Below are 27,952 nucleotides of genomic sequence, written 5' to 3'. Positions count from 1 at the left end.
TGAAATTATGGTCACAAAATCAGCGAGTAAATCACCCTGATTTTTTACAAATGTAGACAATGAAAATACTAAGTGTATCTAACTGTGTAAATCTACAAGTCACCGTTTTTGCTTGACAATACAGTACAATTTCAGAGCTGTAATCAGAGGTTTATGCAAAGTAGGCATGGCAAAACACAGCCACAGTCAATAGGATGATGCCATTGATATTCACAACGTTTCTCCAAAGCGGCACTTCACTTGTGTCAGTCAGTTTCTTCTTCAGTGCTTCCTCCTCCTCCTTGCTCAGTTTGGGTGCTTTTTGTTGATCTAAGCCACAGAACCAGTTGTACGCTTTCTTAAAGCATCCCGGTTCTTCTTCGCTTTCCTCGTTAACTGGAAGGAATAACACACTGGTCATGAAACGTAAGCATGGACCACTGCACGCACAAGATCTCTGTGACTGAGGACAGTCCTGTACTTAATTCAGCGGTTCTGGTTTCTGGTCATAGTTACAAGGAAACATTTCAGTACAAGGCGGTACAACAATCAAGTTAATATTGTGTTTTCACAGCTCACTTGGAAAAAGGGTGATTACAGGTTGCAAGAGAGCCTTTTGCAGGAGACACTTGCACCTTTTGCAGCCTAGAGACTTGGTCTGGTATTGGAGAAGCAAACCATGCTGCAAAGCTTAAACTCCATTTTTCCAATACTTTCTACACTTTTAATTAGAAGACAAATAAATGGATTTGAGGATACTTATGAAAAGAAAGGGTTGGCAGCAGAACCAGAAACCCAGCAAAGAGAGCAGGTGGTTTTGCCCAGATGGATGTCTGGCAGTTCGCTTTCATGGTGCCTCGCACCACATCCTTGCTCCTTCAGTCCTGGCTACTGCCCACAATTTCCAAGTAAATTCTTGTTGTTTCATTCCAAATGCTACAGTCTCACACAGTTCTGCCAACGCGCACCACCTCTGCCCTAAAGCATCTCCATCGTTTTAGTCCTAGCACTGCCACCTAGCTTCCTAGAGAACAAGATTTTCTCCCTTCAAATCCCCTTCACTTCAGATTTACACTGAGGCTGACAGATTGGTAAAAGGGAGCTCACTAGCCGTTTAAATATGTGAGGTTTGAGGTTTTGTTGTTGGGCGGGAGGAAGTCTGTCTTTGAGTATCAAGCATGTTAATGTTTCTTCAGGAATGAAATAGGGGTACTCAAATATATTGATAGAATCTGTAGATATTCAACAGTTACCTGATTCCTCATCTTTTTCATCAGCTCTGTCCTGCTCCTCATCTGCGTCAAGATCAATGCGTTCTTCTGTGCTGTTCCGCAAAGACCAGCACAAGCGGTAAAGCTGCCGTGAAACAAAATGAGTTTATAAGTCTACAGCCTTACTACACAGAGAGAAATCAGTCTGGGCAGCACATGAACAAGCTATAAGACCATGGCATCCCAAATGTCTGTTAAGTCAACTTTTAAGATTATTAGGTGTCACTGAAGATTTGTGACAGATAAATGAAGACTATTTTCTTTGCTTTCTTACAAGGACTGTATGATGTGGGTAGCTGAAATGGCAGGAGGTAATATACCAAGTACCAGTGCTTAAAACTAGTGGTTTCATTGAGTTCCACTTCTTGAGGGGCAGGACTGCAATAATACTCACATGTACATCAGGAATGGGCTTAGTCATGAAGGAGACTGCCAGGATGACGATGGCAGAAACCGCAAAAAGAATCATGGCAAAGTAAAGGTAATGAATCCCACAGATGATGAATGGGCAGTTGGAAGGGGTCACACAGTTGCCGGTTCCGTAGGCAAACTCTGCAATCATTCTGCTGAGTCCAGTCAGCAGCCCAACCATCAGGCCCCAGAAGGCACCCTGCAGACAAAGCGACAGAAGTTATCAACATGAGTCACTTCAGGCATGAAAATAAGCTCTAAGCTCTGAATAGTTGCTGGAGGAAACATTCAGGTAGTTCTGTGTTACGTTGGCTTTGGCGCATGGGTTTTAACCCAGATACTTTCCGTGCCCGTATTTACAGCTCAGTGTATTAATACAACTTTCTCAAAGTTCATCCACCGCCCCACAATGTTCTCCTTACACAGGACAGGCTCTAGCTGCAGACTACGCATCCCAGGGGTCGTTCTCATAGCTTTTTACCGCTGAGTAAATACCTGACCGTTCTAGCCTGATGGAACCAGCTAGCAAGTGTGTGTCATTCCTCCTGAAATACGTGTCTGGTTTATTTTCTAATGCTTTGTTAGTAACTAGTTAAAAGTTAATTCTCAGCACTTCCAGTGGATGTTTTGCTGCTAGGTTTATATTACTCTAGCCCAAAGTATAGAAGACACACAGGTCTGTCTGGGCACAAATTGAAATACAGGAAATTCTGTTTAAACGTAAGTATATTTCTTTTTTACTGTAAGGGTGATTGGAACAGGTTCCCTAGAGAAACTGTGGAGTCTCCATCCCTGGAGATATTCAAAACCCAACTGGACAGGACCTGAGCATCCTGCTCTTGTTAGCCCTCCTTTGAGCAGAGGGGTTTCACTAGTCCAGAGGTACCTTCCCGTCTCAACCATTCTCTGAGTTTGTGAAGTCAAAAAAACCAATGATGGTAACACAAATTTATAATTCCCAATTAAAAAATATTCTAGGTTTAATGCTGGGTTTAAGAACAAAACAGTTTTAATTATTCAGTGGTCAAAGTCACAAAAATGTTTCAGAGTAGGACAAGATAGTTAATTCTCTTTCTAGCAGAAAGAAGAATTACTCTGAGCAAGAAAATGTTGATAAATCTTATAAGTAATTACAATATTGGAATTTATCTTATGCAAGGCTCCAGTTCTCAGAAGCTTTGATGCTTGTCTCCCCTATTTACCCAAATTTAAAGTGTTCAGTGTACCCAAACCCCCGAGGATTATACTGAATTCTTACTCAGGTAAAATTCCAGCTAAAGTCAATGACAGATTTCCACAAAGGACACAAAGATTTAATCCGTTTGTGAGGTTTAGCCATACTGGAATAGGAAATGGAACATCCCTTGTGCGTAAAACAGGCTTTTCTTGGATATACACACAAATAACCACTGGACTGGTCTCGAGAGAAAAGAGTGAGAAAAAAGTTCGAGCCATATTCAAAAACCTTCTCTCTCTAGGCTTTCTCATTGAACTCGTCCTCCCTGGAGCAAACAGGCAAGTATTGTTATTCCTAATATTATAGAAAAGAAACGGAATTCCTGAGTACCGAGTTTCCAGAATGTCTGAGACCCCAGTTACCATGACTGGCCTATGGTCCCACCAACGCGTGTGACAGACCTCATGCCTTCCGAGTTACTTAGAAAGGCTTAAGTACAATATTTCTCAGTTCACTGCTCTACAAGTCAAAATCAGTGATTCCCAGACTGGGTCCTAAGACCAATGGGAAACAATGCATAAAACAACAGCATGTTTGTTTAAAAGAGTGTTGACAAAATATATAGTGGTCAAGGGGAGGGTGAAAGGCGATATGTTTTGTAAAGCAGTTTGGTGGCCAGTATCCTAAAAGATTACTTTCATATTGTCCCCATAAATTATCCATTTCACATACTTCTTGGCAAAGCGATAGATACCCTAAGTTTCCGAGCTATCTAGGAATTCCTAGGTGACTGTTTATTTATCATATTAGCAAAGAACTTTTTAAAACTCCTCTCTGAAACCTCAGGCCCTGGGGTATGGAAACGCAGAATCCCTGGGCTGTAGTAGGATCAAAATAAACAGGAAGAAGTTGCTAATAAAAGACACCAAAACAAAAAAGTTGTCCTAATGCCTAAAGGAGCAGGCAGCATACCTGTTCCCTACTCTGTCCTTACCTGCTCATTGACCCTCTTGCAGAAGATGGCAAGCAGGAAGAGAGCAGCAATGGGAGGTCCCAGGTAGCTCGTAATTGACTGAATATAATCAAAGAGCTGCCCATTTTGAGCTGACTGCACCACAGGAACCCAGGCAATGCTGATGCCAATTAGAACTAACATAAATGCCCTGTGAACATAGCCAGATATTCAATTAGCCACCTGCTTAGAAGCATCTATCAGAAAGAAAAAAACAGCAATTAATCAATAATTTAAATGTCCATTTTGTATTTCAACCAGCAAAATCAATGATAATGGCCAATTACCATTGAACAAACAAAAGAAATCCAAGTTGGGTATTGTGCCTGTCAAATATCCGTCAGCATACAGCTAAACATGCAATCGAAACATAGAAAATCACTTTTTTCCTTTGCTCATTATGTCTAGAGAAAAATCAATAGCAGATCAACTAGAAGAACTGGTTCATTGGTGTTGCAGTAGGGTGTAGCATAAAGCCGACAAAGATATTTTAAAATAGTTCCCTTTGAACAGCAGTGGAAGTGCTGAGGATTAGTTTAGCTACTTCATGCACCACTGTCAATTGAATTGGAAGCAAGGTCTTTTTTCCTCCAGAAGGAAAGCGTACAGCGGGCCAGCCTGGCTGGCCACGGGAGGCCACTGCTGCGCCGCCCGCGCGCTGCGACAGCAGGTTTTCACCCAGGCCCGTCGTGCATTTTTGGAGGCTGCAGCCTGTCGCTAGCGCTCGCTATGTTTGTGCGGCTGGGGAAGACTCGGCGGCACTCACCTTCCAGCTAACATGAGCTCTTTCTCAGATGGTCGTGATCGAATTTTGGTGTAAATGTCCATAGTGAACAAAGTACTAGCACTGTTAAAAATGGAAGTCAGGGAGCTCATCAGGGAGGCCAACATGACTGACAACATCAGACCCCGCAGACCTGAAATACAAAGATATGTGAACCGGGACGAGCATTCAGTGAAGAGTCGCCGTACGTGGCACCATCCATAGCGCTTCTCTGACCCTTTCAAGTCAGCCAGCCATGAGCGTGTCTGGATGTTTATGTGCTGATGCCTGCCTGACGTTCTCTTGCAATGCAAGCAGAGTGATGTCTGCTGAGCTTTGGAAAAGCTATTTACAGCAGTGAGAGGGCAACTCTTGAGCTTTTAGAACACAGGTACTTCTTTTGTGAATGCTGTCTGATTAAATGCTGAAATAATAAGAAAAAAATACTAAGCAGTCTATCCCCAACAGTTATAAAAATAATTTCTCTTGTTGGCAGGCGAGTGCTCACTTGCTTGTGGTATATTTGTAAACCAGTTGTTTGGCAAAAAAGTTTCTTTTACTGTTTGAAAATCAGAGTAAGCCACTTTTCCAGATGGTATGATCTAGTCAACACAGTATGGGGAAGCACTGCCGTATTTTAATACTACTATGTACACAGTTATAACACAATGAGGAAGTATTAAAGTTATCAGGAAAGTACCATGGTCTGTATAATATCATAATCTGTCTTTCTAGCCTTATGAACCAGCTCTGGTTTTCTGCAGAAATGCATCTTCCATGTATACGTTGTCCTCTCCAGAGCGGTGCCTTATTCTCTCATTGAACAGGTGTCCCATGGGACAATGCCTACATGGAATATTTTCTCCTCCCACCTCCGTGGGTTTCGCAGAAGGACTGCAGGTCCTTCTCCTGCCGCCAACTCAGAAATCCTGGCAGAGACAGTCTTTTATAAATCATTGGCAAAGCAGGTTATTTTTTACCTTCACAGAAGGGGAGCTCAATTACCATTTCATCACCCAGTGTTTGCCAGCTGAGAGCAGACATTGTCAGCGTGCAGCTGTTCGGCACCTACAGCTACAACTAATACAGACTACCCCTTTGATTAACAGTACATAGTTCTAGTAAGAATTTTTGAACTAAATATAGGGCTTGGGCTCCCTCTATCACCTGTTTTTACAGTCTGGCAGCCTCACCTTTCCTAAAACAGACAAACAAACAAAAAACCAAACAACAAATACGGACAGTGTCTTACCATTTGGCATAAGCTCCACTACCATTTTTGGATAAGCAATATTTGTACAGCCAACTGAGGTGCCGCAGTACTGCTGGCAGACTTCAGGCACGACACAAGCCACCACATCTGAGGAGAGGATAACGAGACAGGGTTAGACAAGGTCAGATTGCTCCCAAATTAGTAGAGCTTCTAAAATTTATCTCTGTGTTGAACCACTGGATTGACATGCTGGATATCATCCTTGGTCTGCTGGCAGGGAGGAAGGTGATTCCTTCCTTTCCTCTCTAAAAGAATACCGAAAAGTACTGCAGGTCAAAAAAAAAAAAAAAAAAAAAAAATCAGCATTAATTTGTCAGACCAGGACTGAACAGGAGAGCAAGTAGAAAAACAAGCAGAGGAACATGAAGACCCCTCCCTCCAACCTGAACATCTCTCCTCTGCCTGCTGTTAAACACAGTGATGCTCAGAGAGAAGGGAGATTGGCATTTCCCCCACGCTGCGCTCGGGACGGCCCGTGGCCCCAGACATTGCTGGCTGTGACTGATGACCCTCTTCCTCTGACTGCTAGCAGAGTATCAGCCCTGGACAGCGTTTTCCCCTCATTCAGGCAGAGCGGGGCTGTAACAAACAGACAACTGGGGAGGGACACTGTGGAATTTCTCTCCCCTAAAACAGACCGGAACAGCATTAGCAGAAACATGGGATCTGGGAAAAGAGGAAGACCTGTGGCTTCTTACACTGTGGTTAGTTCTTGTGCATACATGTGCCTGGACAATTTGGATGGCAAGATGACAATCTAACAGGTATTTTGGAAGGGACAGAGAATAGGAAATTGAGAGAGATTAGCAGTGAAAGATAGGCAGCAAGAAGAAATTTGCATTTCTGTATACACAAGCATACCTGTATACAAAATTCGGCTGATCATTCCAGGCATCACTATGATAAACATGGGCAAGAGTTTCAGGTACCCACACAAGACACAGCCAGCCTTCACATGGGACATGTTCTTGCCAGAGAGACATCTTTGGACAATAACCTGTCAAGGAGAGATGGCAAGCATGCATGACTCAACCAAGAACAGCATTTCCATGAACACACCATGTTCCAGTTACAAGGTACTTCTTAACCTCTGTGATAATGAAAGAGCCTATTCACCGTTTCTGTCACTGGGAAAAATAAAAACTACGTGAAAATCAAAGGATATATTTGAAATAAGTAAAGGAAAATATCATTTATCCAGTGTATGTTTAAGAGGTAAGACGCTTTCACACAAGGTGTCTTAAAGCAGACAGACTAAAAAGCCAAAAGGGAATAAAATATTTACCTGAGCAATAGAGAGTTACATTGGGGTTTTTATTCATTTGTTTACTAACTGTGAAGATTATCTTTCTCACAATTCAGATCACTTGCTGGAGACTGGACACATTCACGTGTCGCAGTTGCAGGACCACACTTTCCTCTAATGTCAGTGTGATCTCTCGGTGAGATCCCAACTGAACGGTGGGTTTTAGGGGGAAGGAAAGAGGATTGGGGAAGAGCGTCCAGATGGAAAGACCTGACGTATAAAGAACATCCTCCCAAGACTGTGCGTGCAAAGACGAAAGCAGCACAAATAGGAAACAAACTCATATTACTGAATGGGGAATCATACCTAGACCCTGTCTAACGAGGATCATTTGATGCATGGTTTCCTACGTAAATGTTCACATTACAAACTCTGTTTTTACACATGGTCACACAAAAAAGGGAGAAAGGAATTATACACAGTGTCTGCTAGGCACAGTGTACAAGAGGAATTGAAAGAACACGCCTTCCATTTCCTGATATGTGGGAGGGGTTTAGAAACCAGAAACTGAAAAGTCACAGACCAGTCTTAAATAGCTGCCATTTCTGTGACCCAGCGTTGCATTACAGTGGGGGAAGAGTACCCCTAGAGCACGCCAGACTGCAGAGTTTTGTGTTCGGCATTTCCAAGGCATATGGCTTCCACATTACCTGATCTGTGCACCAGTACCACAAAGCAATGATGGTCAAACCAAAGACGAGCCCCGGCCACGGCAGATCTCCAGTGACGGCATCTCGGAAGATGTGAAAGGCATCCTTCCGTGGAGTATAGCATTTTGGATCAATCGTAGTATTCCCATAGGAGATATTGGACGGAATTGCTTCCATGTACTTCTGCATGAAAACGTCATACCCTCCTACTTTAGAAAATGCTGAAAAATAGAAAGTAAAAGTAGTGATAAAGTATTTAATACTGAAATCGTAAATAGAGCTAGAGAATGTGAGGAGAAAAACCTCCTTAATATGATGTAAAAAAAACCACTAGCCAGTATACATCAACATTTTCAGAAAACAGTATACAGTGTTTTGTATGTATTCACACAATCCAAGTACCAAAGTGACCTTTCTTTTTAGGTTTCTGTATAGCTCACAAACGTTGGTTTAGGCTCCACTGTCTCAACATCTCTTACACATGCCTTGCCAAGAACTGAAATGAAGATACATTATTTCTACACACTGTTAACCTAGGGAGAATAATTTAATTACAGTGAAAGACCTAGCTAGAGGAAAACCAAGCGCTGAGTAACTAGAAGGGTAAGGAAAGGGCACTACACATTCATGGGGTCTTATCACTACTTCTTTCTTTCTTATGATCCCTTCCTATTAATTCTATTTAACAGCATGATTTCTCTTTTAAAATGCATATGGTCTTCTGGACACACACATTGTCCTATTCATAAGCATTCAGTTCGTATCTTCTGTCCAGCTGGCAATACAATGACATCCATAGATTAACTACAAGGCTTACTTAAAATGTTAATACGTTTGGGTTGTTTTAGCACAAGCTAGCAGCCAGAAACAAGTTAAAAACACGCAATGTGACCAACAGCTCTTCACTTTGAATCAGAAATTTTCATGCATTAGCATCTGAATATTAAATTATAATCTTCTTAAAAGAAGATACCCTCTGAACTTCTCAAGAGTATCATCATCACGTGCAAACAACTCTGCTTTTACCTCGTTAGCCATCACAAGTCCTATTCTGTCATGGGATGCTATATATCACCTTACGCATTCACCTGTGCTTTGGGGGTGGAGTGGTCTCAGTGCCTAAAGGGCTTGGCAATATGCCTGTTTTTTGGCAACATGCCATTTTTGTCCCTGATAAACAGGCATATGAACTGAAATCTGCTGGTTAAAACAACAGAGTTCTATTTCCATAGCCACTGTGGGATTTGTGGTTGAACATTCCAGTTTAATTCATCTGATTTACTTACCAAATCCCATGAGAATAAAGGATCCCACTACCATGATAAATGTTTGTAAGGTGTCTGTGTAAATCACAGCTGCAAGGCCACCTAATGGCAAAGAAAAGTCAAGACAAATAGGTTAGCCCCTGTGCAAATGCCTCAGTGGAAATCCTTTTTTTTTTTTACTTTTCTCACCACTTTTCTCACCACCTCTCTCTGTCAAACAAGGACCACTGTAAATGGCTCCCCTTTCAGGTTTCCATTTCTCCCCTCTTACCCACCTCCCCTCTTATCTTTTTTCTGGCTCCCCTAATTTTTTTGATTTATCAAACTCACCTGTGATGGTGTAAAGAGCAGTAATAGCAAGCAGGATAATTATGGCCACATAAAGATTCAGCCCTATGGCCAGCTGTATAAATACAGCTCCAGAGAATATGTCTGCCTATAAAAGAAAAAATAGTAGATTAAGCAATGTTTAAATTCATGATGATGGCATATTACACGTTCACGATGAGGGTACTGAAATACACAACTCCACCCCTTATAGTACTGCGCACACACCAAAAAAAAAAAATCAAAAAGAAAATAGAGACCATTTTAGTACAGCTGCCAGCCTCCTCTCAGTGCTGTGGTGCTCTCAGTACAAGAGTTGTAACACTTCCCAAAGAATTTCCAGGTCTTTTTCAATGGATCATTTTAGCTAGACACAGAGTCCCCTCACTACTTTGTGCTTACATACTGAGAGACAGTTTAATAACAAATTACTTAAAGCTCAAGTTACACTTGCTGCTACGTGCAGGGGTGGGCTCTGTGACACCTCCAAGACATGGCATGGTTCTCTTCCTTTAATGCTACTCTATAAGTCTCTTATTTTTTCTTTACTGCTTGCCTACACATGGTATAGCTAGTCTTGCTGGTTCGGGACAAACGGTGATCAAAGGCAAACATACTGTCTCTATTTTTAAGTCCCTGTCAGAATAATTGACATCAGTTGGCTAACAGCCCTTTAGGTCTTGCCTAAGAGAGGAATTGTTCAGGTTTCAGAGTAACACTCTGGGATTTTAATCACATTAAACCAGTTCCTGATTTAGAGATAATTTGCATCAATGTTATTTATCCAAGTTTGCAATCAGAATAATCTACCCCAGTGCACCTGTAATGCATTACTGTAAATTATGCTTTCATTAGAGGTTTGCATCTGTACCTATCCTTGCTCCTGAGCATCCAGTTCGTGGGCTCATCTCCAATCCCACCTGCATGCCTCCTTTCTGGATACCACACCACCTCTACGAGGGCTCTATACAGGGAGTGCTAGCCTCATGTAACGTTACAAGTCCTAGTGGTGTGCAGCAAGCTCGGGAGCTGCAAAATGCTGCAGGAACTGCCCCTATGCAGGGTCTGAGAAACAAAGATAACCAGCATTGCATGTGCCCTGGGGGAAAGCCTGCACACACAATTCCTGCAGGGCGGCTGCTGGGCGGCAGCTTGCTGGCGGAGCAGGAGGTTCCACAGGCCAGGCTGTGGGACAACCAGAGCCTGCGATCACAGAATAGGCACTTGCACCGCTTTTGTCCATGGCCAGGCTGCGGTAAGGCAGGGCGGATATACTAATAAGCAGTTATGCAGTCTGGCTAGCTGGGAGATGCCGGATGAAGAAACCCTCTTCATTCCAGAGAGGCTGAAACCGAGACTGCAGGGTATGATCTCACCCTTAGTTCGCTCTGAAGAACGAGGAAGAGGTACGGACCTCTGCGAAGCTGAGTGTGAACCACAACAGAGCGCCCACTCCCAAAACTCTGCCTCTGGAGCAGCTTGAGATGATTTGATTTCTTATAGGTTTTAGTCCGGAACTGAGAACCAGGATGTTTAGCTGTTAAGCCCAGTGGCTGTTAGACTGTATCTTTTGTCCGTTCTCTTTATGGGAATATTTTTTTTCCTATCATCTTTTCACACCACTGACCAGCTTATGTCCCGATCTTTCTTTTATTGTTCTTGATTTTCGTTTAGCCTACACAGCATTAAATATTAATGGTCCTAAAATGGCCTCCCTAAAGAAACGTATAGTTTGTTATCTAGCATCCTGAGTAATATATCAGCTTCTTTGAATTGCTGAGTTACCTTCTAACTTCACTACTCCTCCCTCCCAATTAGATAATTTCCTTCCAATATTTTCTTGATACTCTTTTATGGACACTATTTAATCCTTATCTTATCTCTGAATAGAGTAAATCTTTCCTTTACATTGCAGGCTATCTCTCCAAAGCCACCCACAGATCACGCAGGAACAACTGGCAGAGCGCATGCCGACGGAGTGAATCCAGCTGCAATGGTAATGTGGGAGTAGGGCAGTGGCACATACTCTTTACCCCCTATACCACGCAGTCCTGAGAGGAGGTTATCCTTTTACCTCCTCTTCCACCTGCTAAGTCTATACCCATATATTTACTACCGAAATTATGCACAATGAATGTAAAGAAAATGCTGTAATACATTTAGAAATTCCGGTTTACAATTTCTGATTTCTTCAGAAGCATTCAGGTCTTAATTCCCTTTGTCTTGTCATAATTTAGTCAATTACTCTCCATCAAGATTTTATTTTTACTAGGTCATTTTCTTTGGCATAATGACCAATGTCAGCCACACTAGTGGCTAGCAAGCCCCTGGAAGCTGCTATGGGCATTACAAAGGACTGCATGCTTAGGAAGCACGTACATGTGGGGCACCTGTGTTACAGAAATCCTTTGGCCTCAAAGACCACGTGTGTCCTGATCCCAAAGATCCACACCCTGCAGCATGGCCTTGTCTGGCAAGTAGTTGATTAGCCACAAAACAAGGTGAAAAATCAATAAAAAATACACAGAAAATGTGCAGAAAAAGAGAGAAATGGTAACGGCCTTGTACTGAGGCGTGCAAAGGGAATCTGATCATCACATGGTGGTGAGCACTGTGCCAGAAAGAGCATGCCAGGAGTTACATGACATGACGTATTATATTGCTCATTGGAAAGCACCATAATAATTATATTATTAAGAGCATTAGATAATATTTTAACACACCAAGGAAGCAGCACATGAAATAACTACCTGGAGAAACAAGATACCACTCTTCTGCAAGGACAAGCGGCAGTAAGTATTGCTGCCAGTGAAACTGATAGGTGTGACTGCCCTTGAAGGGCAGGGCAGAAACCCATCCTTCTATATCAAATCTCAATAAGCCCCAAAGATCACAAGGGAGTGTTTGCAAAGGCAGCAGTCAAGGAAGTAAAATGCAAATCTCCAAGCCAGCTATGGCATGGATTGTCAACACATGGATACGTTTGGGTATACAACGTGCCTCTGGGAAGGCTTCACATAGCATGCGTACCTCTACACAGCACAAAGAAGTTAGCTATGGTCCAGGATGGAACAGCCCTTCCCTTTCTGCTTCTGGAGCTGGGTCATCTGGAGACAATTTGGGCATGGTGTCGCATAGCACGGTATAGAAAAACCTACTCTGACATCCTCTGACAGTACCTGAAACCTCCAAGGACTTGGACTATTCTGAATAAGATATGGCAAGTAAATCAGACCGGAGCAAATCCTGCCCTACCAAATATAGTGACATAAGACAACAATGCAGAAGGTACACTTGTATACTACAGAAATGTGAGCCACATTCGTACATGCGACAGACACTGTCAGAGTTATTCTGGGCAGATGGGGGAAACAAGAGAAATGGTTAGAGGAATTGGTGCACCAGATTTTTCCCCTGCATGGCACAGACACCCAGCTCCATGGCAATTCCCCACACACATCTGGAATAATTGGGTTGATGGGAAGCTGGGATGGGCCACTGGTAGAGTGGGGCCCAGGTAATCTACTGCTGGATGGATCTCTTGCCTATTGCTTTGCTCCCTAATAAGACAGGACCACAAGAGCAGGAGAGGATGCTTCAGCCTCCTGACCACACTGGAAGCTTAAATGGAGAACCTGTCTTGCCTGGAAGCAAGACACTCCAAGTGAAACGGGGTGAAATCCCACGACCAGATCCCTTAGGCATGATAGAGTCAGGAAATAAAAGATAAAGTGTAAAGTCAGAACCTACATAACACCTTGACGAGCTCCTTACAAACATGTGTTGCAGAACAGGACTGTGAGTCATCTGACTGGAAGAGCTTCTCAGCTCCTAGAGCTGCCAGAACTCTGCGTCGTACCTGGGATTTCTGATTATGGTAGTTAAGCACAACAACAGCAAATTAACTAATCCTTTTGAAATATACGGAAATCCAACTCTGAGGCCAGCTCCACAGTACCAACCTGTTTAATTTATAACCTTTCTAAGGATCAGTTATCATGAAGATGTGAGAAAGAGAGCAAAAGGCCAATCTTTTAGCTTAAATTGCACCATTATCACTCAGCTCCCATTCAGAGGGCAAAGAGTAATCTGCCATGGCAACTTCTGCAAAACAACAGATTGAGGTATGCCTGAACTGTGGACTTCTTTAGAGGCTTGGTAGTTTCAAGATATATGGAAAATACCAGCTCCCTTCACTACTTCACAGCAACACAACCACTTACTTAATACACTTGCCCATTAAAAGAATCTCTCCTTTTCCCTCCTTTCACCTCAGCTGTTATAATTTCCCTCCTTTGCATTTCCCCACTCCCATATTTTCTAAATCCTATTATTCTTTTTTTCTCCCTACCCCTCTTGCTCTTTTCCCTCATCTGTATTACTGATGGCATGTTCACCAGAGGATGCTAAACCAGATAAATATGGAGTTTGGGGACAAAAATTCCTGCCACATGTTTCACAGATCCCTAGGATAATAGACTGCAATACAATACAAGTTTCCCTCCACTCTGACTTGTTCTAGAGGAGAGCATAAGTAGAAGTAAACCTTAAAACCTGAAAAAGAAAGAGAAAGCACAACAAGCATCAAGAGACATTGCCAGGAAGGGAAAAACTTGGATTGGAGAACAGATCTGGATACACAGTCTCACTAGACAGAATGAGGAAAACACAAAATCGTAGTTTTACAGTCCTTAAATTCAGCCAAGGGCTCCAAATCAGAAACAACTGACCAATTGTGTGAGCAATATTGTAAATGGGAGTTTCTTTTCTTTAGATCAATGTAGGATGGAAGAAACGCTGTAAAAGTTTTACTTACCGAGATCTTTGTGAAAATGTACAACAACAGAGAAAGGACTGACAGGTAGACCTGGATCCGTTTCCCGCCAAAACGCTTCCTCAGGTACTCTGGCATTGTCACCACCTGCAGGGAGGGTAGATCGGGCCTCAGATATTGGGGAATGGATACAAAGCAAATTAGAGCAAGTTTTTTGCTACTCAGATACTGTAAGAGTGGAGGGCAAAGGGAGGGGAGCTGAAAATGCAGTTGCAAGGAAGAGCAGCTCCAGGACTCAAAGGAGAACAAGGAGAGAGCACCAAGTACTCAGCTCAGGTCTCAGAACAGAGAATCCTCACTTTTCAAATATATACAGACATAATACAGTACAGTTCTAGCATGCTCAGATCTCATGCCATTCATAACAGCTTTGCAATATTCAAGACCTGATCCGCAAATATGAGCAGCAAAGAAAAGCTTAACGTACTGTTTTGACTTACCCCAGCTTTGATGTAGATGGGTACAAACAGCCATCCTAGAACAACCACAAGTATCAGAGCCTGCAGCCAAGACAAGACCAGCTGAATTAGCCTCCTCTCTCTAGATAGCACTCCTGAAGACCATTTATGAGACCCCATAGCAGCTAGAGACCATTGAAACCACAAAAACCTGGGTATTGCGGGGCTCGGGGGGAGAAGCAACTGCTCTGTCCTTTGATTTACAGTTGGAAATTTGGGAATGAAATCTTGGCCAAAACATTTGTCAGGTATTATGCAGCCTGGATTTCATGGTAGATGTCCCAGAGAAGCACACATGATAATAATACATTTTCTAGAAAAACAGCCAATTTCTGCTCCCAGGATTGCCCTCTAGTATCAAAGCACCACTCCACTAGCAACACCAGACTATCCTAGCCCTCTTCAGAGCAGGCCCGGGGAGCCTGGGTTAATGATGGTTAAAAGGCAACCAGCCCATAAGACTACCATTTCTTGGAAATATTAGGGAAGGTGAAGTCTGCTACATGAGGCCTATTTGCTAGCATCTTGATCCCAGAGCCACTAATGCAGGATACTTTCCCACTCAGAATCAGGTATGCTGCAATGGTATGTTGTGACACCTGCAAATCTAGGTACTGGGGAGAGTAGCACTTCTTTTGATTATTATTTTAATCATTAACTGCCTTCTGCGCTGGGGCTCTGTGAGATGGCCGTATGTTTTACAACAATCCCACATACTGTACAGGATGCAGCACACACATTTAGTACAATATTTTGTATTTTCACATTACAATTTCATAATGTATTTTGTGTCACCATGTGTATTTTGTGAACTATAGATCTTACTGTATTGCAGTGTCACAGTTTTCTGACTTAAATGGCTAGCAAATGCTGTCTGATATAGAGTTGTACATATTTAAATTGACAAATGTAGAACAAAATCCTGCTCTCAGAGCTGCACCCTGCATTTATTCTGTCCGCAGGGCTTAGAGGGCATTTTTAACTGTATCTTTTAAGTTCTGCCCTTAGATCAAAACCATAAGATGGACAAGAAATATGGGGTCAGCTTCTGCTGCCATACTAATACAAATTAGAAATAATTTCCATGGAGTAATAGAGATGATACACAAGCACGATAACAGTCAAACTTAGTATTTCTTTCAAGAGGAGAATCAGATTATACAGTCAAGAGCAATATTTCCACCATGTCTATTAATCTGTACACTGGTCCCACTATGTCATAAGTAATGAACTATGTAATATATCTGCTCAAATACACACATGCATCATTGCTTCTTCCTAAACAACAATTGTTGTACACTATGTATTGATATTAGTCCACAGAGAATCTCCCAGGAGATGAAGTGTTAGAGGTGGACATGTTTGAAGAAGGACATGGATCCTAGAGATTTGAATACCATGAAATTTCAAGCAATGCTTGTTCTGTTTTGTTTTGCTTGGTTTTGGTACAAAGAGAAGGGAAATCAGGTTTGTTACAGGACTAGTGTAAGCAAATAGAGAAAGATGACAGATTAACTGTGCACATCTCCTAGAGTTCATTTTAGCCTTTCTTAAACATTTCTATCATATGAGTACTTGGCTATTTGCAGCAACCATCTTCTTGCTAAGGAAAAAAGCCAAATCCCTCAGGGTGATATGCTTCTTTCACTGTGCAGAATTATATGCAAGGAAAGGATCAACCTATGTACGCTCATTAAGTCCTTTGTGTCATGGTATAATCCCTTCCACGAAGGTGAATTGAGCAGAACAAGGGCATTATTATCCACACCCACTGAGCCTGAGAACACAAGAAAATGGATTGAATTAGCTCATGTGAATCTCCGTGCAGTTGCAGTTAACACTACTCCTGGTACGGCAAGTAGTTCATTTAAAGTCAGCTTGGATATCTCTACCCTATACTGCAACCATGAGCAAAACACACACATAATTAGATGAAGGAGAAAGTAAAGAGGAAACGATTTTTGGAATGCAGGTTGTTGTGAAGGATGTCCAAAATTTCTTATAGCATGTGAAGAAATCAAAGCCCCTTCAACAATTCCTACATAGCAAAATGCTGTGAAAAATAGTATGGACTACAAGACTGATAAATTCTTCCCAACATCCTGCAGTCTGAAAGTGCTCTTTATAAATAGTTTAAAAGTAATCAAAAGATATGTATAGGGAAGGGAATCCAGCAATTTATTTGGTTCAAATGCTCTCTAAAAAGCCTAATTCAACAGAAAACGATCATCTTCTCCCGGTGGCTTGGACACGGACCAAGGAGGACAAGCTAACAGTAGATTACATTGGCACTTCCTGGTCGGTACAGAAAACAAGGGTTGCCAAGCACAAACTTTGACAGTCCTAAATGGTTAGGCAATGTTTTTTTGATTAACCTCTACAGATAATCCCAATGTCACAAATACGTTCACTTAAATGCACGCCACTTACATTCCATTCATATCCTCCGATGGCAATTCCTCTAGCTGCTGCCGTTCCTGCTATTCCCACAAAATGTCCACTGCCAATGTTACTGGCAAACAGAGAAGCACCGATCTGGAAATACAAAGAACAATATTTGGCTCTTTGGTCCTGCTTATGGCAACTTGAAAAAAATCATGTTGATTTGACATTTTGAACTCCTGCCTATCTGTCGTCAGATGGCGATGATGAGAATGACTGACAACCAACTTCCCTGGCAACTTTCAAGACTCCCTGTTATTGCTCCCCCTCAAACCTGGGACTCCAGCCACCACAGCTACAACAATGAGTGAACAGGATGTTACACAGAAGATCTTCTTCCAGTTGAGGCGAACAGTTTATGACACCAATAGAGATTTTAAAATATTTGCAAAACTTGACTGACTTACATTTGAGTGATATCCAAACAATTAGGGAAGAAAACTGCAATCTGCCTTGCTCGCGGAGGAAACGGTAAGTGCATACCCACTTGTCCAACTGGCACTCCCTATTTCATATTCCACAGTTTGTGGAACTAAATGTATCGCCCGTAAGAGCTGTACAGACTTCGTACTTGGTTCACTTTCAGTCAAAAGATATTTGATTACTGAATTAAATTCTGAAAGCTGCATGGCAGAAATATCTGCTAAGAAAGTGCTTCTGGAAGATACAAACAATAGCAAACCAAGGAGTTACATTTAAGAAGTTCTGGATCTCTAAGACCCCCAAATATTGCACCGATCATACAAACAGAACAGTGGGGAGAACACAGGAACTGATGAACAGGGAGAGATTTCGAAAAATAGAAAGGTTTATGATGGATTACAGACAGGCAGGAGCCGTTCACAAAAGAGAGATTGTGCCAAAAGATCTAATTCTTCATGAAATAGCTCAAACAATAGAAAAGTTGAAGAGAAGACGTATGAGCTTCATTTCCTCAAAATGAAATCATTAAAGGCAGCAGAAACGCCTAACAATAATTTATAAGAACAGACATTGAAGGATGCAGGGTGAGAACTCGAGCATGAAAAAGAGGTTGGGTTGGGTATTACAGGCAGAAGCCAAGTGAGCTGAAGTAGGTTCAAGATGAAAAGAGGCAAGTGAATATTTTTTTATTCACTTCCATTTTTTCTTCATGTCCTTTGAAAGCTACAAAGAAAAAAAGGAAACAGTTAAAAAGAAAAGAAAAGCATATAGAAAGTAGGCAAAAGAACCTCTGCTGACCGGCTGCTAATGCTCTCATTTGAAGTAGACCTCGCCTGCTGAAAGATCCCAAGGTGCTTAAAAATGTTTTTTTAGACATATGAACACAGGACCTGCATCCTGCACATTCTCCTTATGTAGTTCCCAAGTACAGGTGGTTGGAATCTGTTTGGAGTCACCTTACAAAAGGGAGAAATATTCCTTGTCTGCAACTCACTGGAGATTTTTAGGGTCCTAAAATGTATATAAGGGGAATAGTTACAAATTTCCAGGTCTGCAGTCCATTCTTTGAGAAGCAGTAAAAATGTAGTTGATCGTTTTGAGAGCACGGGGGCGATTGCCTGAGATTCAGGAGGATAAAAGGGATTTCGTCATAGCAATCCGCCTCTGAAGATCAGATTTATTCTATAGAGCTATGCCATAGGCAGGAATAGCAACCACGCTCTTCATCTCACAGTTCTGATCTCTAATCACAAAACAGATTCTCCTCCCCCATTTTTATATGCAACATACAAATAAAATTCACCAGAGGATTCCCCTCTTTCTTTTCCAAGCTTACTTTTTCTTCCTTTCCTCAGTTTGACCTCCTGATTTCTTCTAGTCTTTTTGCAGACAAACTGTTCGTTTGCTGTGGCAGGAAATTAATGTCTCTAAGTTCACTCAGTTCTGGATTTTGGTTTTTTTACACATTTCTAGAAGTCAGTTGTGCCCTACAGAAATGTAACCAGTTTGTCATATGACAGGTATTTCTACAGGAATGACAAGTGTTGCAGCAAGCATTAGCAAATAAGCCACAGACATCACTGGTCATAAAGAAAACTTTTCCTTCTAACCTCTTTGTGACAGCAACAGTGTTTTCCCAGCAATGATCGTGAAGAAACAAATACCATTTATACCAGGCATTAGCACTGTTGTCCAGTGCCTTCCCTGGAGATGAATAATTAAACTTAAATCTAGGTTACTAGAAATGCAATCACCAGAAAAGATTAACCACATTAATCTCTGATTTTATTTCAGGTGTTCTCTCTCCTGTTTCAAAAGCTTAAAATGTACTGCAAGCAGATCCAAGTAACAAAATCAGCTAATGAAGAACTTTAAGAACTGACAGCTGTAGTAAGCTTTGGCTCAGTGCCTGAAACCCCAGGACATATTTTAGCGTTCATTGGCAGCGCTGTGTTCCCAAGTTTACCCAGAGTACAATTGTACTGTAAGAAAAATACAAAACCAAATGAAAGCAATGCAAAATTACCAACATATTTAGGGCTAGCGCAAAGACAAAACAACGCGAAGGCAGATACCACCTTCCCTTCCTAAATTTTCTTCTCTGAATTAGCGAACATCCAGTGCAGCGGAACTGTAAGATCAACACATGCCAATAATGGATGCAATTTAAAAAATGTTTTCTGTTGTTATGTATACATGGAAAGGTAGAAGATGACTTCATAGCTGGGAAAATGCATATTACCCTTAAAACTGCAGGGTGGCTAAAGCAAGAGGCGTGTTTACCAAATATGCTTGCACCCTGTTAGCTGCTGATGCCAGAGGGGAAAGGGAAATTTCCAGTCTGCCACGGCAGTACTTTAAGGACGAGGGAGGAAGGCAGAGGGGCTCTGGACCCAAGCTGACTTGCTGAAGAACCTACTGCTGCAGTATTTTTGCACTGACAAGGCTGATTACTGGAATGGCTTGATTTGCCATTGGTAGGTGCTGCAGTACACCTATGCGTGACCTAAAGAATGCTGGGCTGAAACTGGGCGATGACAGAGGGAAACAATTTTCTAGAAGTGTTAACTGTTCTCAGTGAATGTGTCAGTGAATTGATTTTAAGAACAGATCTAGGAGGAAAAGTAAAGAAGAAAGTTGATTGAAAGGAACAAAAGCTGTTAAGAGGGAAAGAGAGGACAAAAAACTGAACTAACCTGAGGCAAACGTGGAACATTAACTCTTTTAAAATCTTTTGAGAGGTCAGGTTTTAACAAGAGTACTCTGTTCAGTAAAAGTACCACTGCACTGCAGACAGATGATGATCACTAAGTTTTTTCCATGTTATTCATTAACCATTTCACCTTGCTCTTTTCATTAACTTGAGGATGCACTGACATCCCGGCGCTTGCTGCTCCAAATCATATACGATCAGCGACCACTGCAGCGACAGTATGCGGCCTTAACAGCTTATGGTTTCTCTCCCTCCCAGGACCTGCTAATACACATCCTATGCCCCTGATGCCCGCTTCCCTGTTTGAAAGTGTCAGCTCGGTATCAAACTCTTTTCCCCAATCCCAAGCACACCTTGCCTGTGGCCTTTAGACCCTTGACAGAGAGCAGCAGAGGCTCCCTCACACCAGTGAGGTCATGAGCCTTGCCCTGAGGCATCGCTCCTCCCATGGGTCACCTGCAGAAGCTCCTTCTCAAACCCCTCCTCCCTGGACAAATTCCTCATTCCCTTGTTTGAGAACTACGCCTTAACACTGTCCGTGCTTTTCTTTAATTCACAGCTCTTCCCTGCAACACGTGACTTTACCCTGACGGAAGGATGTAATTTTTCCTATCTGAGTTTTTTGGGATCACCCTTAGTCACTTTGGAAAAATCAGTACGCCTCTTACAATGAAATATTACTGCCACCCTTTCAAGGCTCTGAGACCCAAAGAAAGAAGTGTAGGTTTTATTCTGCTTTCCCAATTACTCTGCAAATTCTATGTATTGCGTTATTGCCAAATTAAACCACATTTATACACTTCCCAATTCAGTAAGTGAAAGAGATGAATATACAATACACATCAAATAACGTGTCTCTGTCTTCCGCCAAGCCCGATGGCTGCTGGAACAGCGCAGTCGCGAGCAGGCTGACCCGACGCCTTTCCCTCTTTGTCCTCTGAGACAGAAACACCTCCCGGCCAGCTGGGAAACTCTGACGGATTCTGTAGAAATCTGTTTCACTGAATTTTTTCCTTTTCTACCAGAGCTTTGTTTTGATTATTTTATTGTTCTTCTTGTTCTGAAAACTATTGATCTCGCACTAATTTTTGCATGTAACTTGAAAAAATAAGCTACTTTCTCATTTCACTCTACCTAACAAAAGGAAATACAAATCTTATTCGTACCAGAGTTGCCTTTCCTGGCTCCTCACAGCAGCATCCGATTCAGCAAGTAGGGAGAACTCTGAGAATATGCAAAACTTAACTGGCTGCAGAGATCAGAGAAATCGTGCCAGTGGTCAGTTCTGATGGCCATGAAAATAAGCCATGGAGAACTGAAGCAAAAACCTGTTGGTTTTTTCTTCTTAATTCTTACTTCTCTCACAAAGATCAACACAAAAGTGACAACAAACGAGCTGAGTTACATTTCTTTTTAAGGTGCAGTATGTCCTTGTCTCTGCATGCTTCCTACTTACTATTCAGTAAATCATTCTAACCATAGCTGGACTTCAGATGCCCAGCAGATACTCTTTGTCCTGTTAGCATTTATGCCTCAGGATCTGAGGTATACGAGGTAACCCATAATTTTGTGCAGACAGCTCTGCACAACTACAGCACCTGACAAAATTCAAAAGCAGGAAAGCTTCAAAATTGAAGTTGTGGGGTTTTTAATTGTGCATGAAACCCTGTTATAATGCTGTGAGAGTGGCTGCTACCAAAGTTGACTGTTCCCCAGGAACAGATACTTCATTTCCTACAACGGTAGAACGTATTTGGCTGAGCCTAACTCCTTCATCTAACAAAAGAAGCTAAAGTTTGGTTTGCAAGGCCCATTGCTACAAAGCTGTCACTTCCCTTGAGCTTCTCTGTGTCTTTTTGGAAAAAGCGGAGCTGGTTCTGAGTATTTAAAGAGCCGTACGTGTCTTTCCTGAAGACATTTCCCTCAAAGCCCAAGAGACCAAAACCAGGTTCTTGAAGATTCTTCTCTCGGTTTCTGTAAAAAGGCTGTGGAAAGGGCACAGCATTTCATACCATTATGATTAAGCCACAATGGATTTCAGTTTCTGGCAATCAGTCAGAATGTAATTATATACCTTGATCCCTAGTTACCTGTTGGAACTACTGAGTTGGCTCATCCACCGCACAAGGGCAGTGATTTCAGTGAACTACCACAGAAGTGACCTATTACCTCTGCAGAACAGCCAGAAAAGACTAACTTTATACATTGAGAAACTGAATCACAATCAGGCAAAGTGACTGACAAACATGCAAAATCCATATCAAAAGTGGGACTAACCTCCAGCCCTTGATTGCCAGAGTCTCCTCTAGTCTAGTAAACCACAGCTATTATATCATTTAAGTGAACAGAATCCCCTTCCCAGGCCTGTCAGCGAGAGATCCTAATGCGCTGCTAATGAGCCTCTTTCCCTGTGGGGTCAGAAAAGCCACTTATGGCGGCCCTGTGGAGCACAGAACACAGCACAACCACTGAAAAATACAATTAGATTAAGGGACTTAAGTTTACAACAAGTATGTGGAAGGATTTTTTTGTTTTTCATTTTCCTCTGTTCCAGAAAGCAATTACACAGCAAGAGTCATTGTCCTGAAATCGCAGGGAAGAAAACTGATAAATAAGAGTCCACTTACGAAACAACTTCCCCCTCCTTGCCTGTCATCGACAGTCTGTGGAAATGCATCTGGGCTTTCCAGACCCATGCCAGGTTAGTCCGGACATGGCACAAAAGAAAAATAAAGGCAGAGAAGAAGAAAAAAAATCCACCCAGCATTAGCTGTTGCAGAACTGAGATCACATCTTTGACTGAACTTTCTATACTTTCATTGGTTTCCTCGTCATTTCAGCCCAGTTTGCACTGGGTGATGGACATCCTATCTGCCTGCTAAACTGTGGGAAGAGGTGTTTTGGAATCTCTTTTTATCCAAGGCAAACTTTCCAAGGTGGTGCTGCTGACATGGTATTTATTTTGTGGTTTGAGGGCTTGCCATTTGTTTATTTTGAGTGATACCAGGAAGAATAGCAAGAAGGGTTTATTTTTATGGAAAGACACTCCTGGCATTCCAAAGGGAAGGATTGAAGGGGTGGTCCAGGACTCCACTGGTGACTAGCACTTCACCCATGCTGAGTTCGCAGAGTTTGGGCAGGAGAGAGAGGTGAGCCTAGCAGCAACCACTGCACCGTGGGGTCATCCCTTTTCTCTTCCCACTGGAGGAAGGGACTTTGCTGAATCTGTTGCGTTTGTGTTGGCAGAGAACTCGGTGCGAGATAATCTTCCCTGGGTCTTATAGGAATCATTAGGAGTTCTCAGTGCCACTGCAGCAAGAGAGAAGTTTTCTACAGTGAGTTTTCCCTGCCTTGCTTCTTCCACCTTCATTTGCATCTGCACAAAAGGGCATATTCACCCTTGACAGGCATACAGAGTTGCACCAGCCACCGATTAAAGTGACAGTTAAGCAAAGTAATCGGTTTGGGTTTTTTCTCTCCCCCTAGAATTATGGGATTTATCTTAAAATAACTTGGAAACTTTCTCTTTCCTCAATCTTCCAATGGAACACAAATTTTCTTAGATCTACTATACCAAATGAGGAAACCTTTTACTGTCATTGGTCTTTAATCCTTTTATGTCATTAAAGAGGCAGTCCCAATCCCTTCTAAAGGCAGAGAGAAGCTCCCTGAGGCACAAGACTGAAAGATGTGTAGGTATTTCTGCAGCCTACTTTAAGACGACTCCTAAATTTTTAGACAACAAATATTTACTCTCACTCTCCCTGATCCTGTAACTGAATCCATATGGGTGGAATCTTGAATGAAAAGTCTTAGTGAAGTGCAAAAGCATTTTTGGAGGCTGACTGCAGGATCAGGAATGTTGAGGATTTCCATTCAAGCACATGGAAGCATGCACAACACAAGGAATACAGAAAACGCTGGTTTATCTAAGTTTTCTGCTTTTCCAAGAAGTCACACTAAACAGACTGTATGGTCTGGAAGAAACAGAGAATTGTTTCTGATACCATTTCTGCCAGAGGCCTGATGGGTGGCCATGAACATGTTTTGTGTCTGTGACTGCTTTTCTCCACCTTGGAAGAGAACACAGATCCACAGAAGACAAACGATATGTCACATGTAATTTTTAAATAAATTTAAACTATATTTTACCAATAACTTATCATACTATTTCCAGGATTTTCTCCTTGTACAGACCAGAACTTGTTACCAAAAGTGGAAACAATAGAGCAATATGAGGAAAAATTTCAGTAAATTAATTCTTCTCTCTGATAACCTCAAAATGAGCCAGCTTCTTTGAGTGCAGTGAAAGTAATTAATAAATTCAAAATATTAAAAAGTTTTAAAGTGGGCTGAAAGGCAAAGCATTGGATTTGTCTACACTGACATTACCAATGTATCTAGGTGCAAACAAGCTGGTCACATAATCAAGAGAGCTCAGAGCTCAACTTTCCCAACACTTTTCCCTGCCTGTCAGGTGGCTTTTGTCGTGCAGTTTGCCCTGTGTCACCATGGCTAGAGAAAGAGTTTGAAGTGCATCTCTACAACATAGCCATCACAGTCTCAACAGTATTGTAGAGATACTTAATATTTAACAGCTAGAGATAGTCATATGGCAGTGGATGCACATACACATACATGCGTTTTATATACACACACAATATCTAGCACTCACCGGCCACCAAACCATGCTTCGTCCAGCCAGGAAGAATCCACCTACTGTCCCGCGGTTGGTTGAGTACATAGCCTGGAAAAAAAAAAGAAAGAAAGAGAGATTGACTGAATCATATTTGAAGTATAATAGGCAAGCTATACACAGACAAACAGCTGGAAACAAAACCAAACAGCTAGAATGAGCTATACACAGACAAACAGCTAGAATGGAGGGATAAAATATATGGGGAGGGTAAAGTGGAAGAAATAAACAGAGTGGCTAAAAAGAACAAGCTTATGATGAAGAAAATAATATAAATGAGCAATGATTCTTGTATCTAGGTCTACATTAACCATTCAAGCATCACTGCGTCACCTTTCGTTACAGGGTGAAACATTCCATTAAAATTAAATTTAACAAAAAAAAAAGAACATTCAAATAAAAGCTCATATGAACACTTCATCAGGGGTGCAATGCCTTTGATTTCAGGCATCAGAAAAGACTGTAAGTTCCAAGTGCATTAACAGAAAGTGGGCAGCTTTTCTACTCAATACCATCCAGCCCCAGCAGATACCTACAAAAATCTGTTTTCTTGTTGCGATATCAGCGTTGTACTCGCTTCTCTCTGAAGTTCAAAAAAAGAAGCCAACTAAAATTTCCTTTTCACACACTCATTTTGTATTTGATAAGGGATGATGGGCTTTAGAGGGAAGCTCCATCCAATTTTTGTTAATGACCCTGATCCAAATATTGGATTCCCATTGTCTCCTCTGATGGACTTTGAACAGGCAAATAAAGAAAGAAGTCTTGGGAAAATTAGCCAGATCTTTTCTTCTGATGCAGAAGAAAGGAAGTAAATACAATAGATTTACATTTAACTACACACAGCAACTGAGTATTTGTCCAATAAAGAGGACATTGTTACCAGGAAAAAATGGTTCCAGGAACTACTCAGCACACGACTGCCCGAGGAGCCACAGCTCGGCCCTTTTTGTCACAGACCCTTATTACAAAGTTCAACTACGGCAGCAGCCAGACTTCCCTGACAAGACCCAGCTCCTGCAAGACAGCAAGGTGCTCAGGTATACCGGGGGCTTCAGAGTTTTTGCTCCATTTGTGGCATCTACTACCATGACGAAGAGGTAAAGAAAAGGCTGTGTCCATTTTGTGTACACCCCAAATTTTTGGTGCACCCCAAAACATTGCCAGGCTGCTAGGAGGGAGGTTTGTTTGGCAGCTGACTTCTCTGCTCCGTGAAACGGACCCCGGAGATGCTGCGGGCAAGCAGGGGATTGCCGAGGGACAGTGCCTCCCCTCTGCTTGTTAATGGTCGGGTGTTCGGGTGGCCAGGAGAGCTTGCCCCAAGGAAACCGAAAGGTAGTGACATTCCACTGTTTAAAGCTCTGTAGCTCACAGGATTGGCCTATTATCTTCAAAGGCTTTACACTGAGGTTACACCAATCGGACAGTATCTCCATCAGCTGTGAAAGCGCTGGGCTTTGTTTTCGGATTAGGCACCGAGTTTCCCCTTGCAGCCCCCAGCACCTTCGGCATTGCCGGGGTAAGGGCAGGAGGCACCACCGTGCTTAGATCACGCACAGAAAGTCATTGCCATCACTTGCCACCCCTGAAACCGTTCCTTCCTCATAGTTTCAATGGCGCTGCACCCTGTAGTCAAGGTCCTGCTGGCAAAAAAAAGCCACGATAATGCTGCCCTCAGAAGGCACCTACGATCTTGACCCATCTCGCTGCTTTGCTGAGAGGGAGCTGCAGTCCCGGGTCTGTCGCACGCCCACAGCTGCAGTTTTGCCGTTGCACCGCCGTGCTGCCCTCCCCGCACACTGGCTTCACCTCCATTCCCCCTGCTCCTCGCCGTTCCCTACGGCATCACCTCACACCACCAGCTCTCACCGCAGCCGCCTCCGCGCCACGGTGCTGAGCCCCAGCTGTCCGTCTCCAGCCTGCTTTCCAACAGGGACTCGAGCTGGCCTGATCTTTGCTGACCAGCGCTCTCAGCTCCTTCCCCACGCAAACCTCGTTACTCCACCTTCCCCGCTAGTTCCCCTCATCCACCTAAACGGATGCTTCCCCGGGTCACCATCCCCTCTCCAGTAAATACCCACATTTTCCCCACCATGCACTTATTAACTATATCTCAATTAGGCACCAAAATCTTTATACAATTATACATTTTCATTTACTGAGCCATTTTCCCAGGACCCTATAAACTACCTGCTCATTAAGTAAAAAAAAAAATAAAATAAAATAAAATCCCAACCTACCCATAGTCCCACTGCCAGGACTACCAAAAAATAGATGACGATAACAGAGATGTCTGCAGCATTGTTGATCTTTACAGTGGATTCCATCCTGGCTGCTTCTCTGGCTTTCTTCTTCTTTCTCTCCTTATATACTTCTTGCAGAGTTCAGGTTAATGATAAACTGCTGTCATCCCCTACGTCTTATATAATATATAACTTCAGATTCACTTGTCTCCCATGGGACACAAGTTGAAGCTGCTGCTTTTCCTTGGACAACTCCTTCCCAAATATTGCTCCCCTGCCACAGGTGCTGCAGATTTCGGAGTTCAATCCCCCTGCCAAAGGTGCTCAGGGTTTTAACATCCACGAAGGAATGAGCACGGAAGGAGTGGCTTGGCTGCAATAAACCCGCATATTTACCTCACTCTGTGTGAATACTTTTTTTTTTTTTTTTAAGTGGTTGTACCTGTAAATCAAGTCACGGAAGATGTAGTTCTTTTAGATTATGATGGTAAGCAATTATCTGTGAGGAGTGACCTGACACCTGGGGAAAACCCAGGGGTCCAGGAGCTGGGACACCCTCTGTGTCATATCTCGACTCAGCAGCATTACTCAATGGAGAAACAGCCCTGTATTCCTGGGAAGGAGACAACTGAAGCTGCTTACATCTCTCACATGGATACAGATAAAGATGCATGTGAACCACAAGACTCGGATCCAGGAGCTTACTGTG

At 42.5% G+C, this 27,952-nt stretch overlaps 1 protein-coding gene across 2 annotated transcripts; it reads right to left on the bottom strand.

Annotated features, from left to right (window-relative positions):
- Window positions 1-151: 151 nt before the first annotated feature.
- On the bottom strand, window positions 152-27,327 carry SLC5A1 (solute carrier family 5 member 1; the record flags this gene model as incomplete). 2 transcript variants are annotated; one of them, XM_082324625.1, is made up of 15 exons in its annotated part: window positions 152-375; window positions 1,233-1,335; window positions 1,645-1,860; window positions 3,833-4,001; window positions 4,617-4,767; window positions 5,866-5,973; window positions 6,748-6,883; window positions 7,843-8,063; window positions 9,129-9,209; window positions 9,438-9,543; window positions 14,251-14,355; window positions 14,709-14,768; window positions 17,157-17,261; window positions 24,980-25,051; window positions 27,241-27,327. In XM_082324625.1, 15 exons carry the CDS (start codon window positions 27,325-27,327, stop codon window positions 152-154), a joined length of 1,944 nt encoding a protein of 647 aa, XP_082180751.1. The 2 variants fall into 2 exon arrangements, with proteins under 2 accessions (XP_082180751.1, XP_082180752.1); XM_082324626.1 differs by lacking the exon at window positions 5,866-5,973.
- Between the last annotated feature and the right edge of the window lie 625 nt (window positions 27,328-27,952).

This window comes from Platalea leucorodia (assembly GCF_965183815.1).
Source record: "Platalea leucorodia genome assembly, chromosome: 12".
Taxonomy (NCBI): Eukaryota; Metazoa; Chordata; class Aves; order Pelecaniformes; family Threskiornithidae; genus Platalea; species Platalea leucorodia.
Note: the sequence above shows the minus strand (reverse complement) of the source record. Positions and strands in the feature narration are given on the sequence as shown.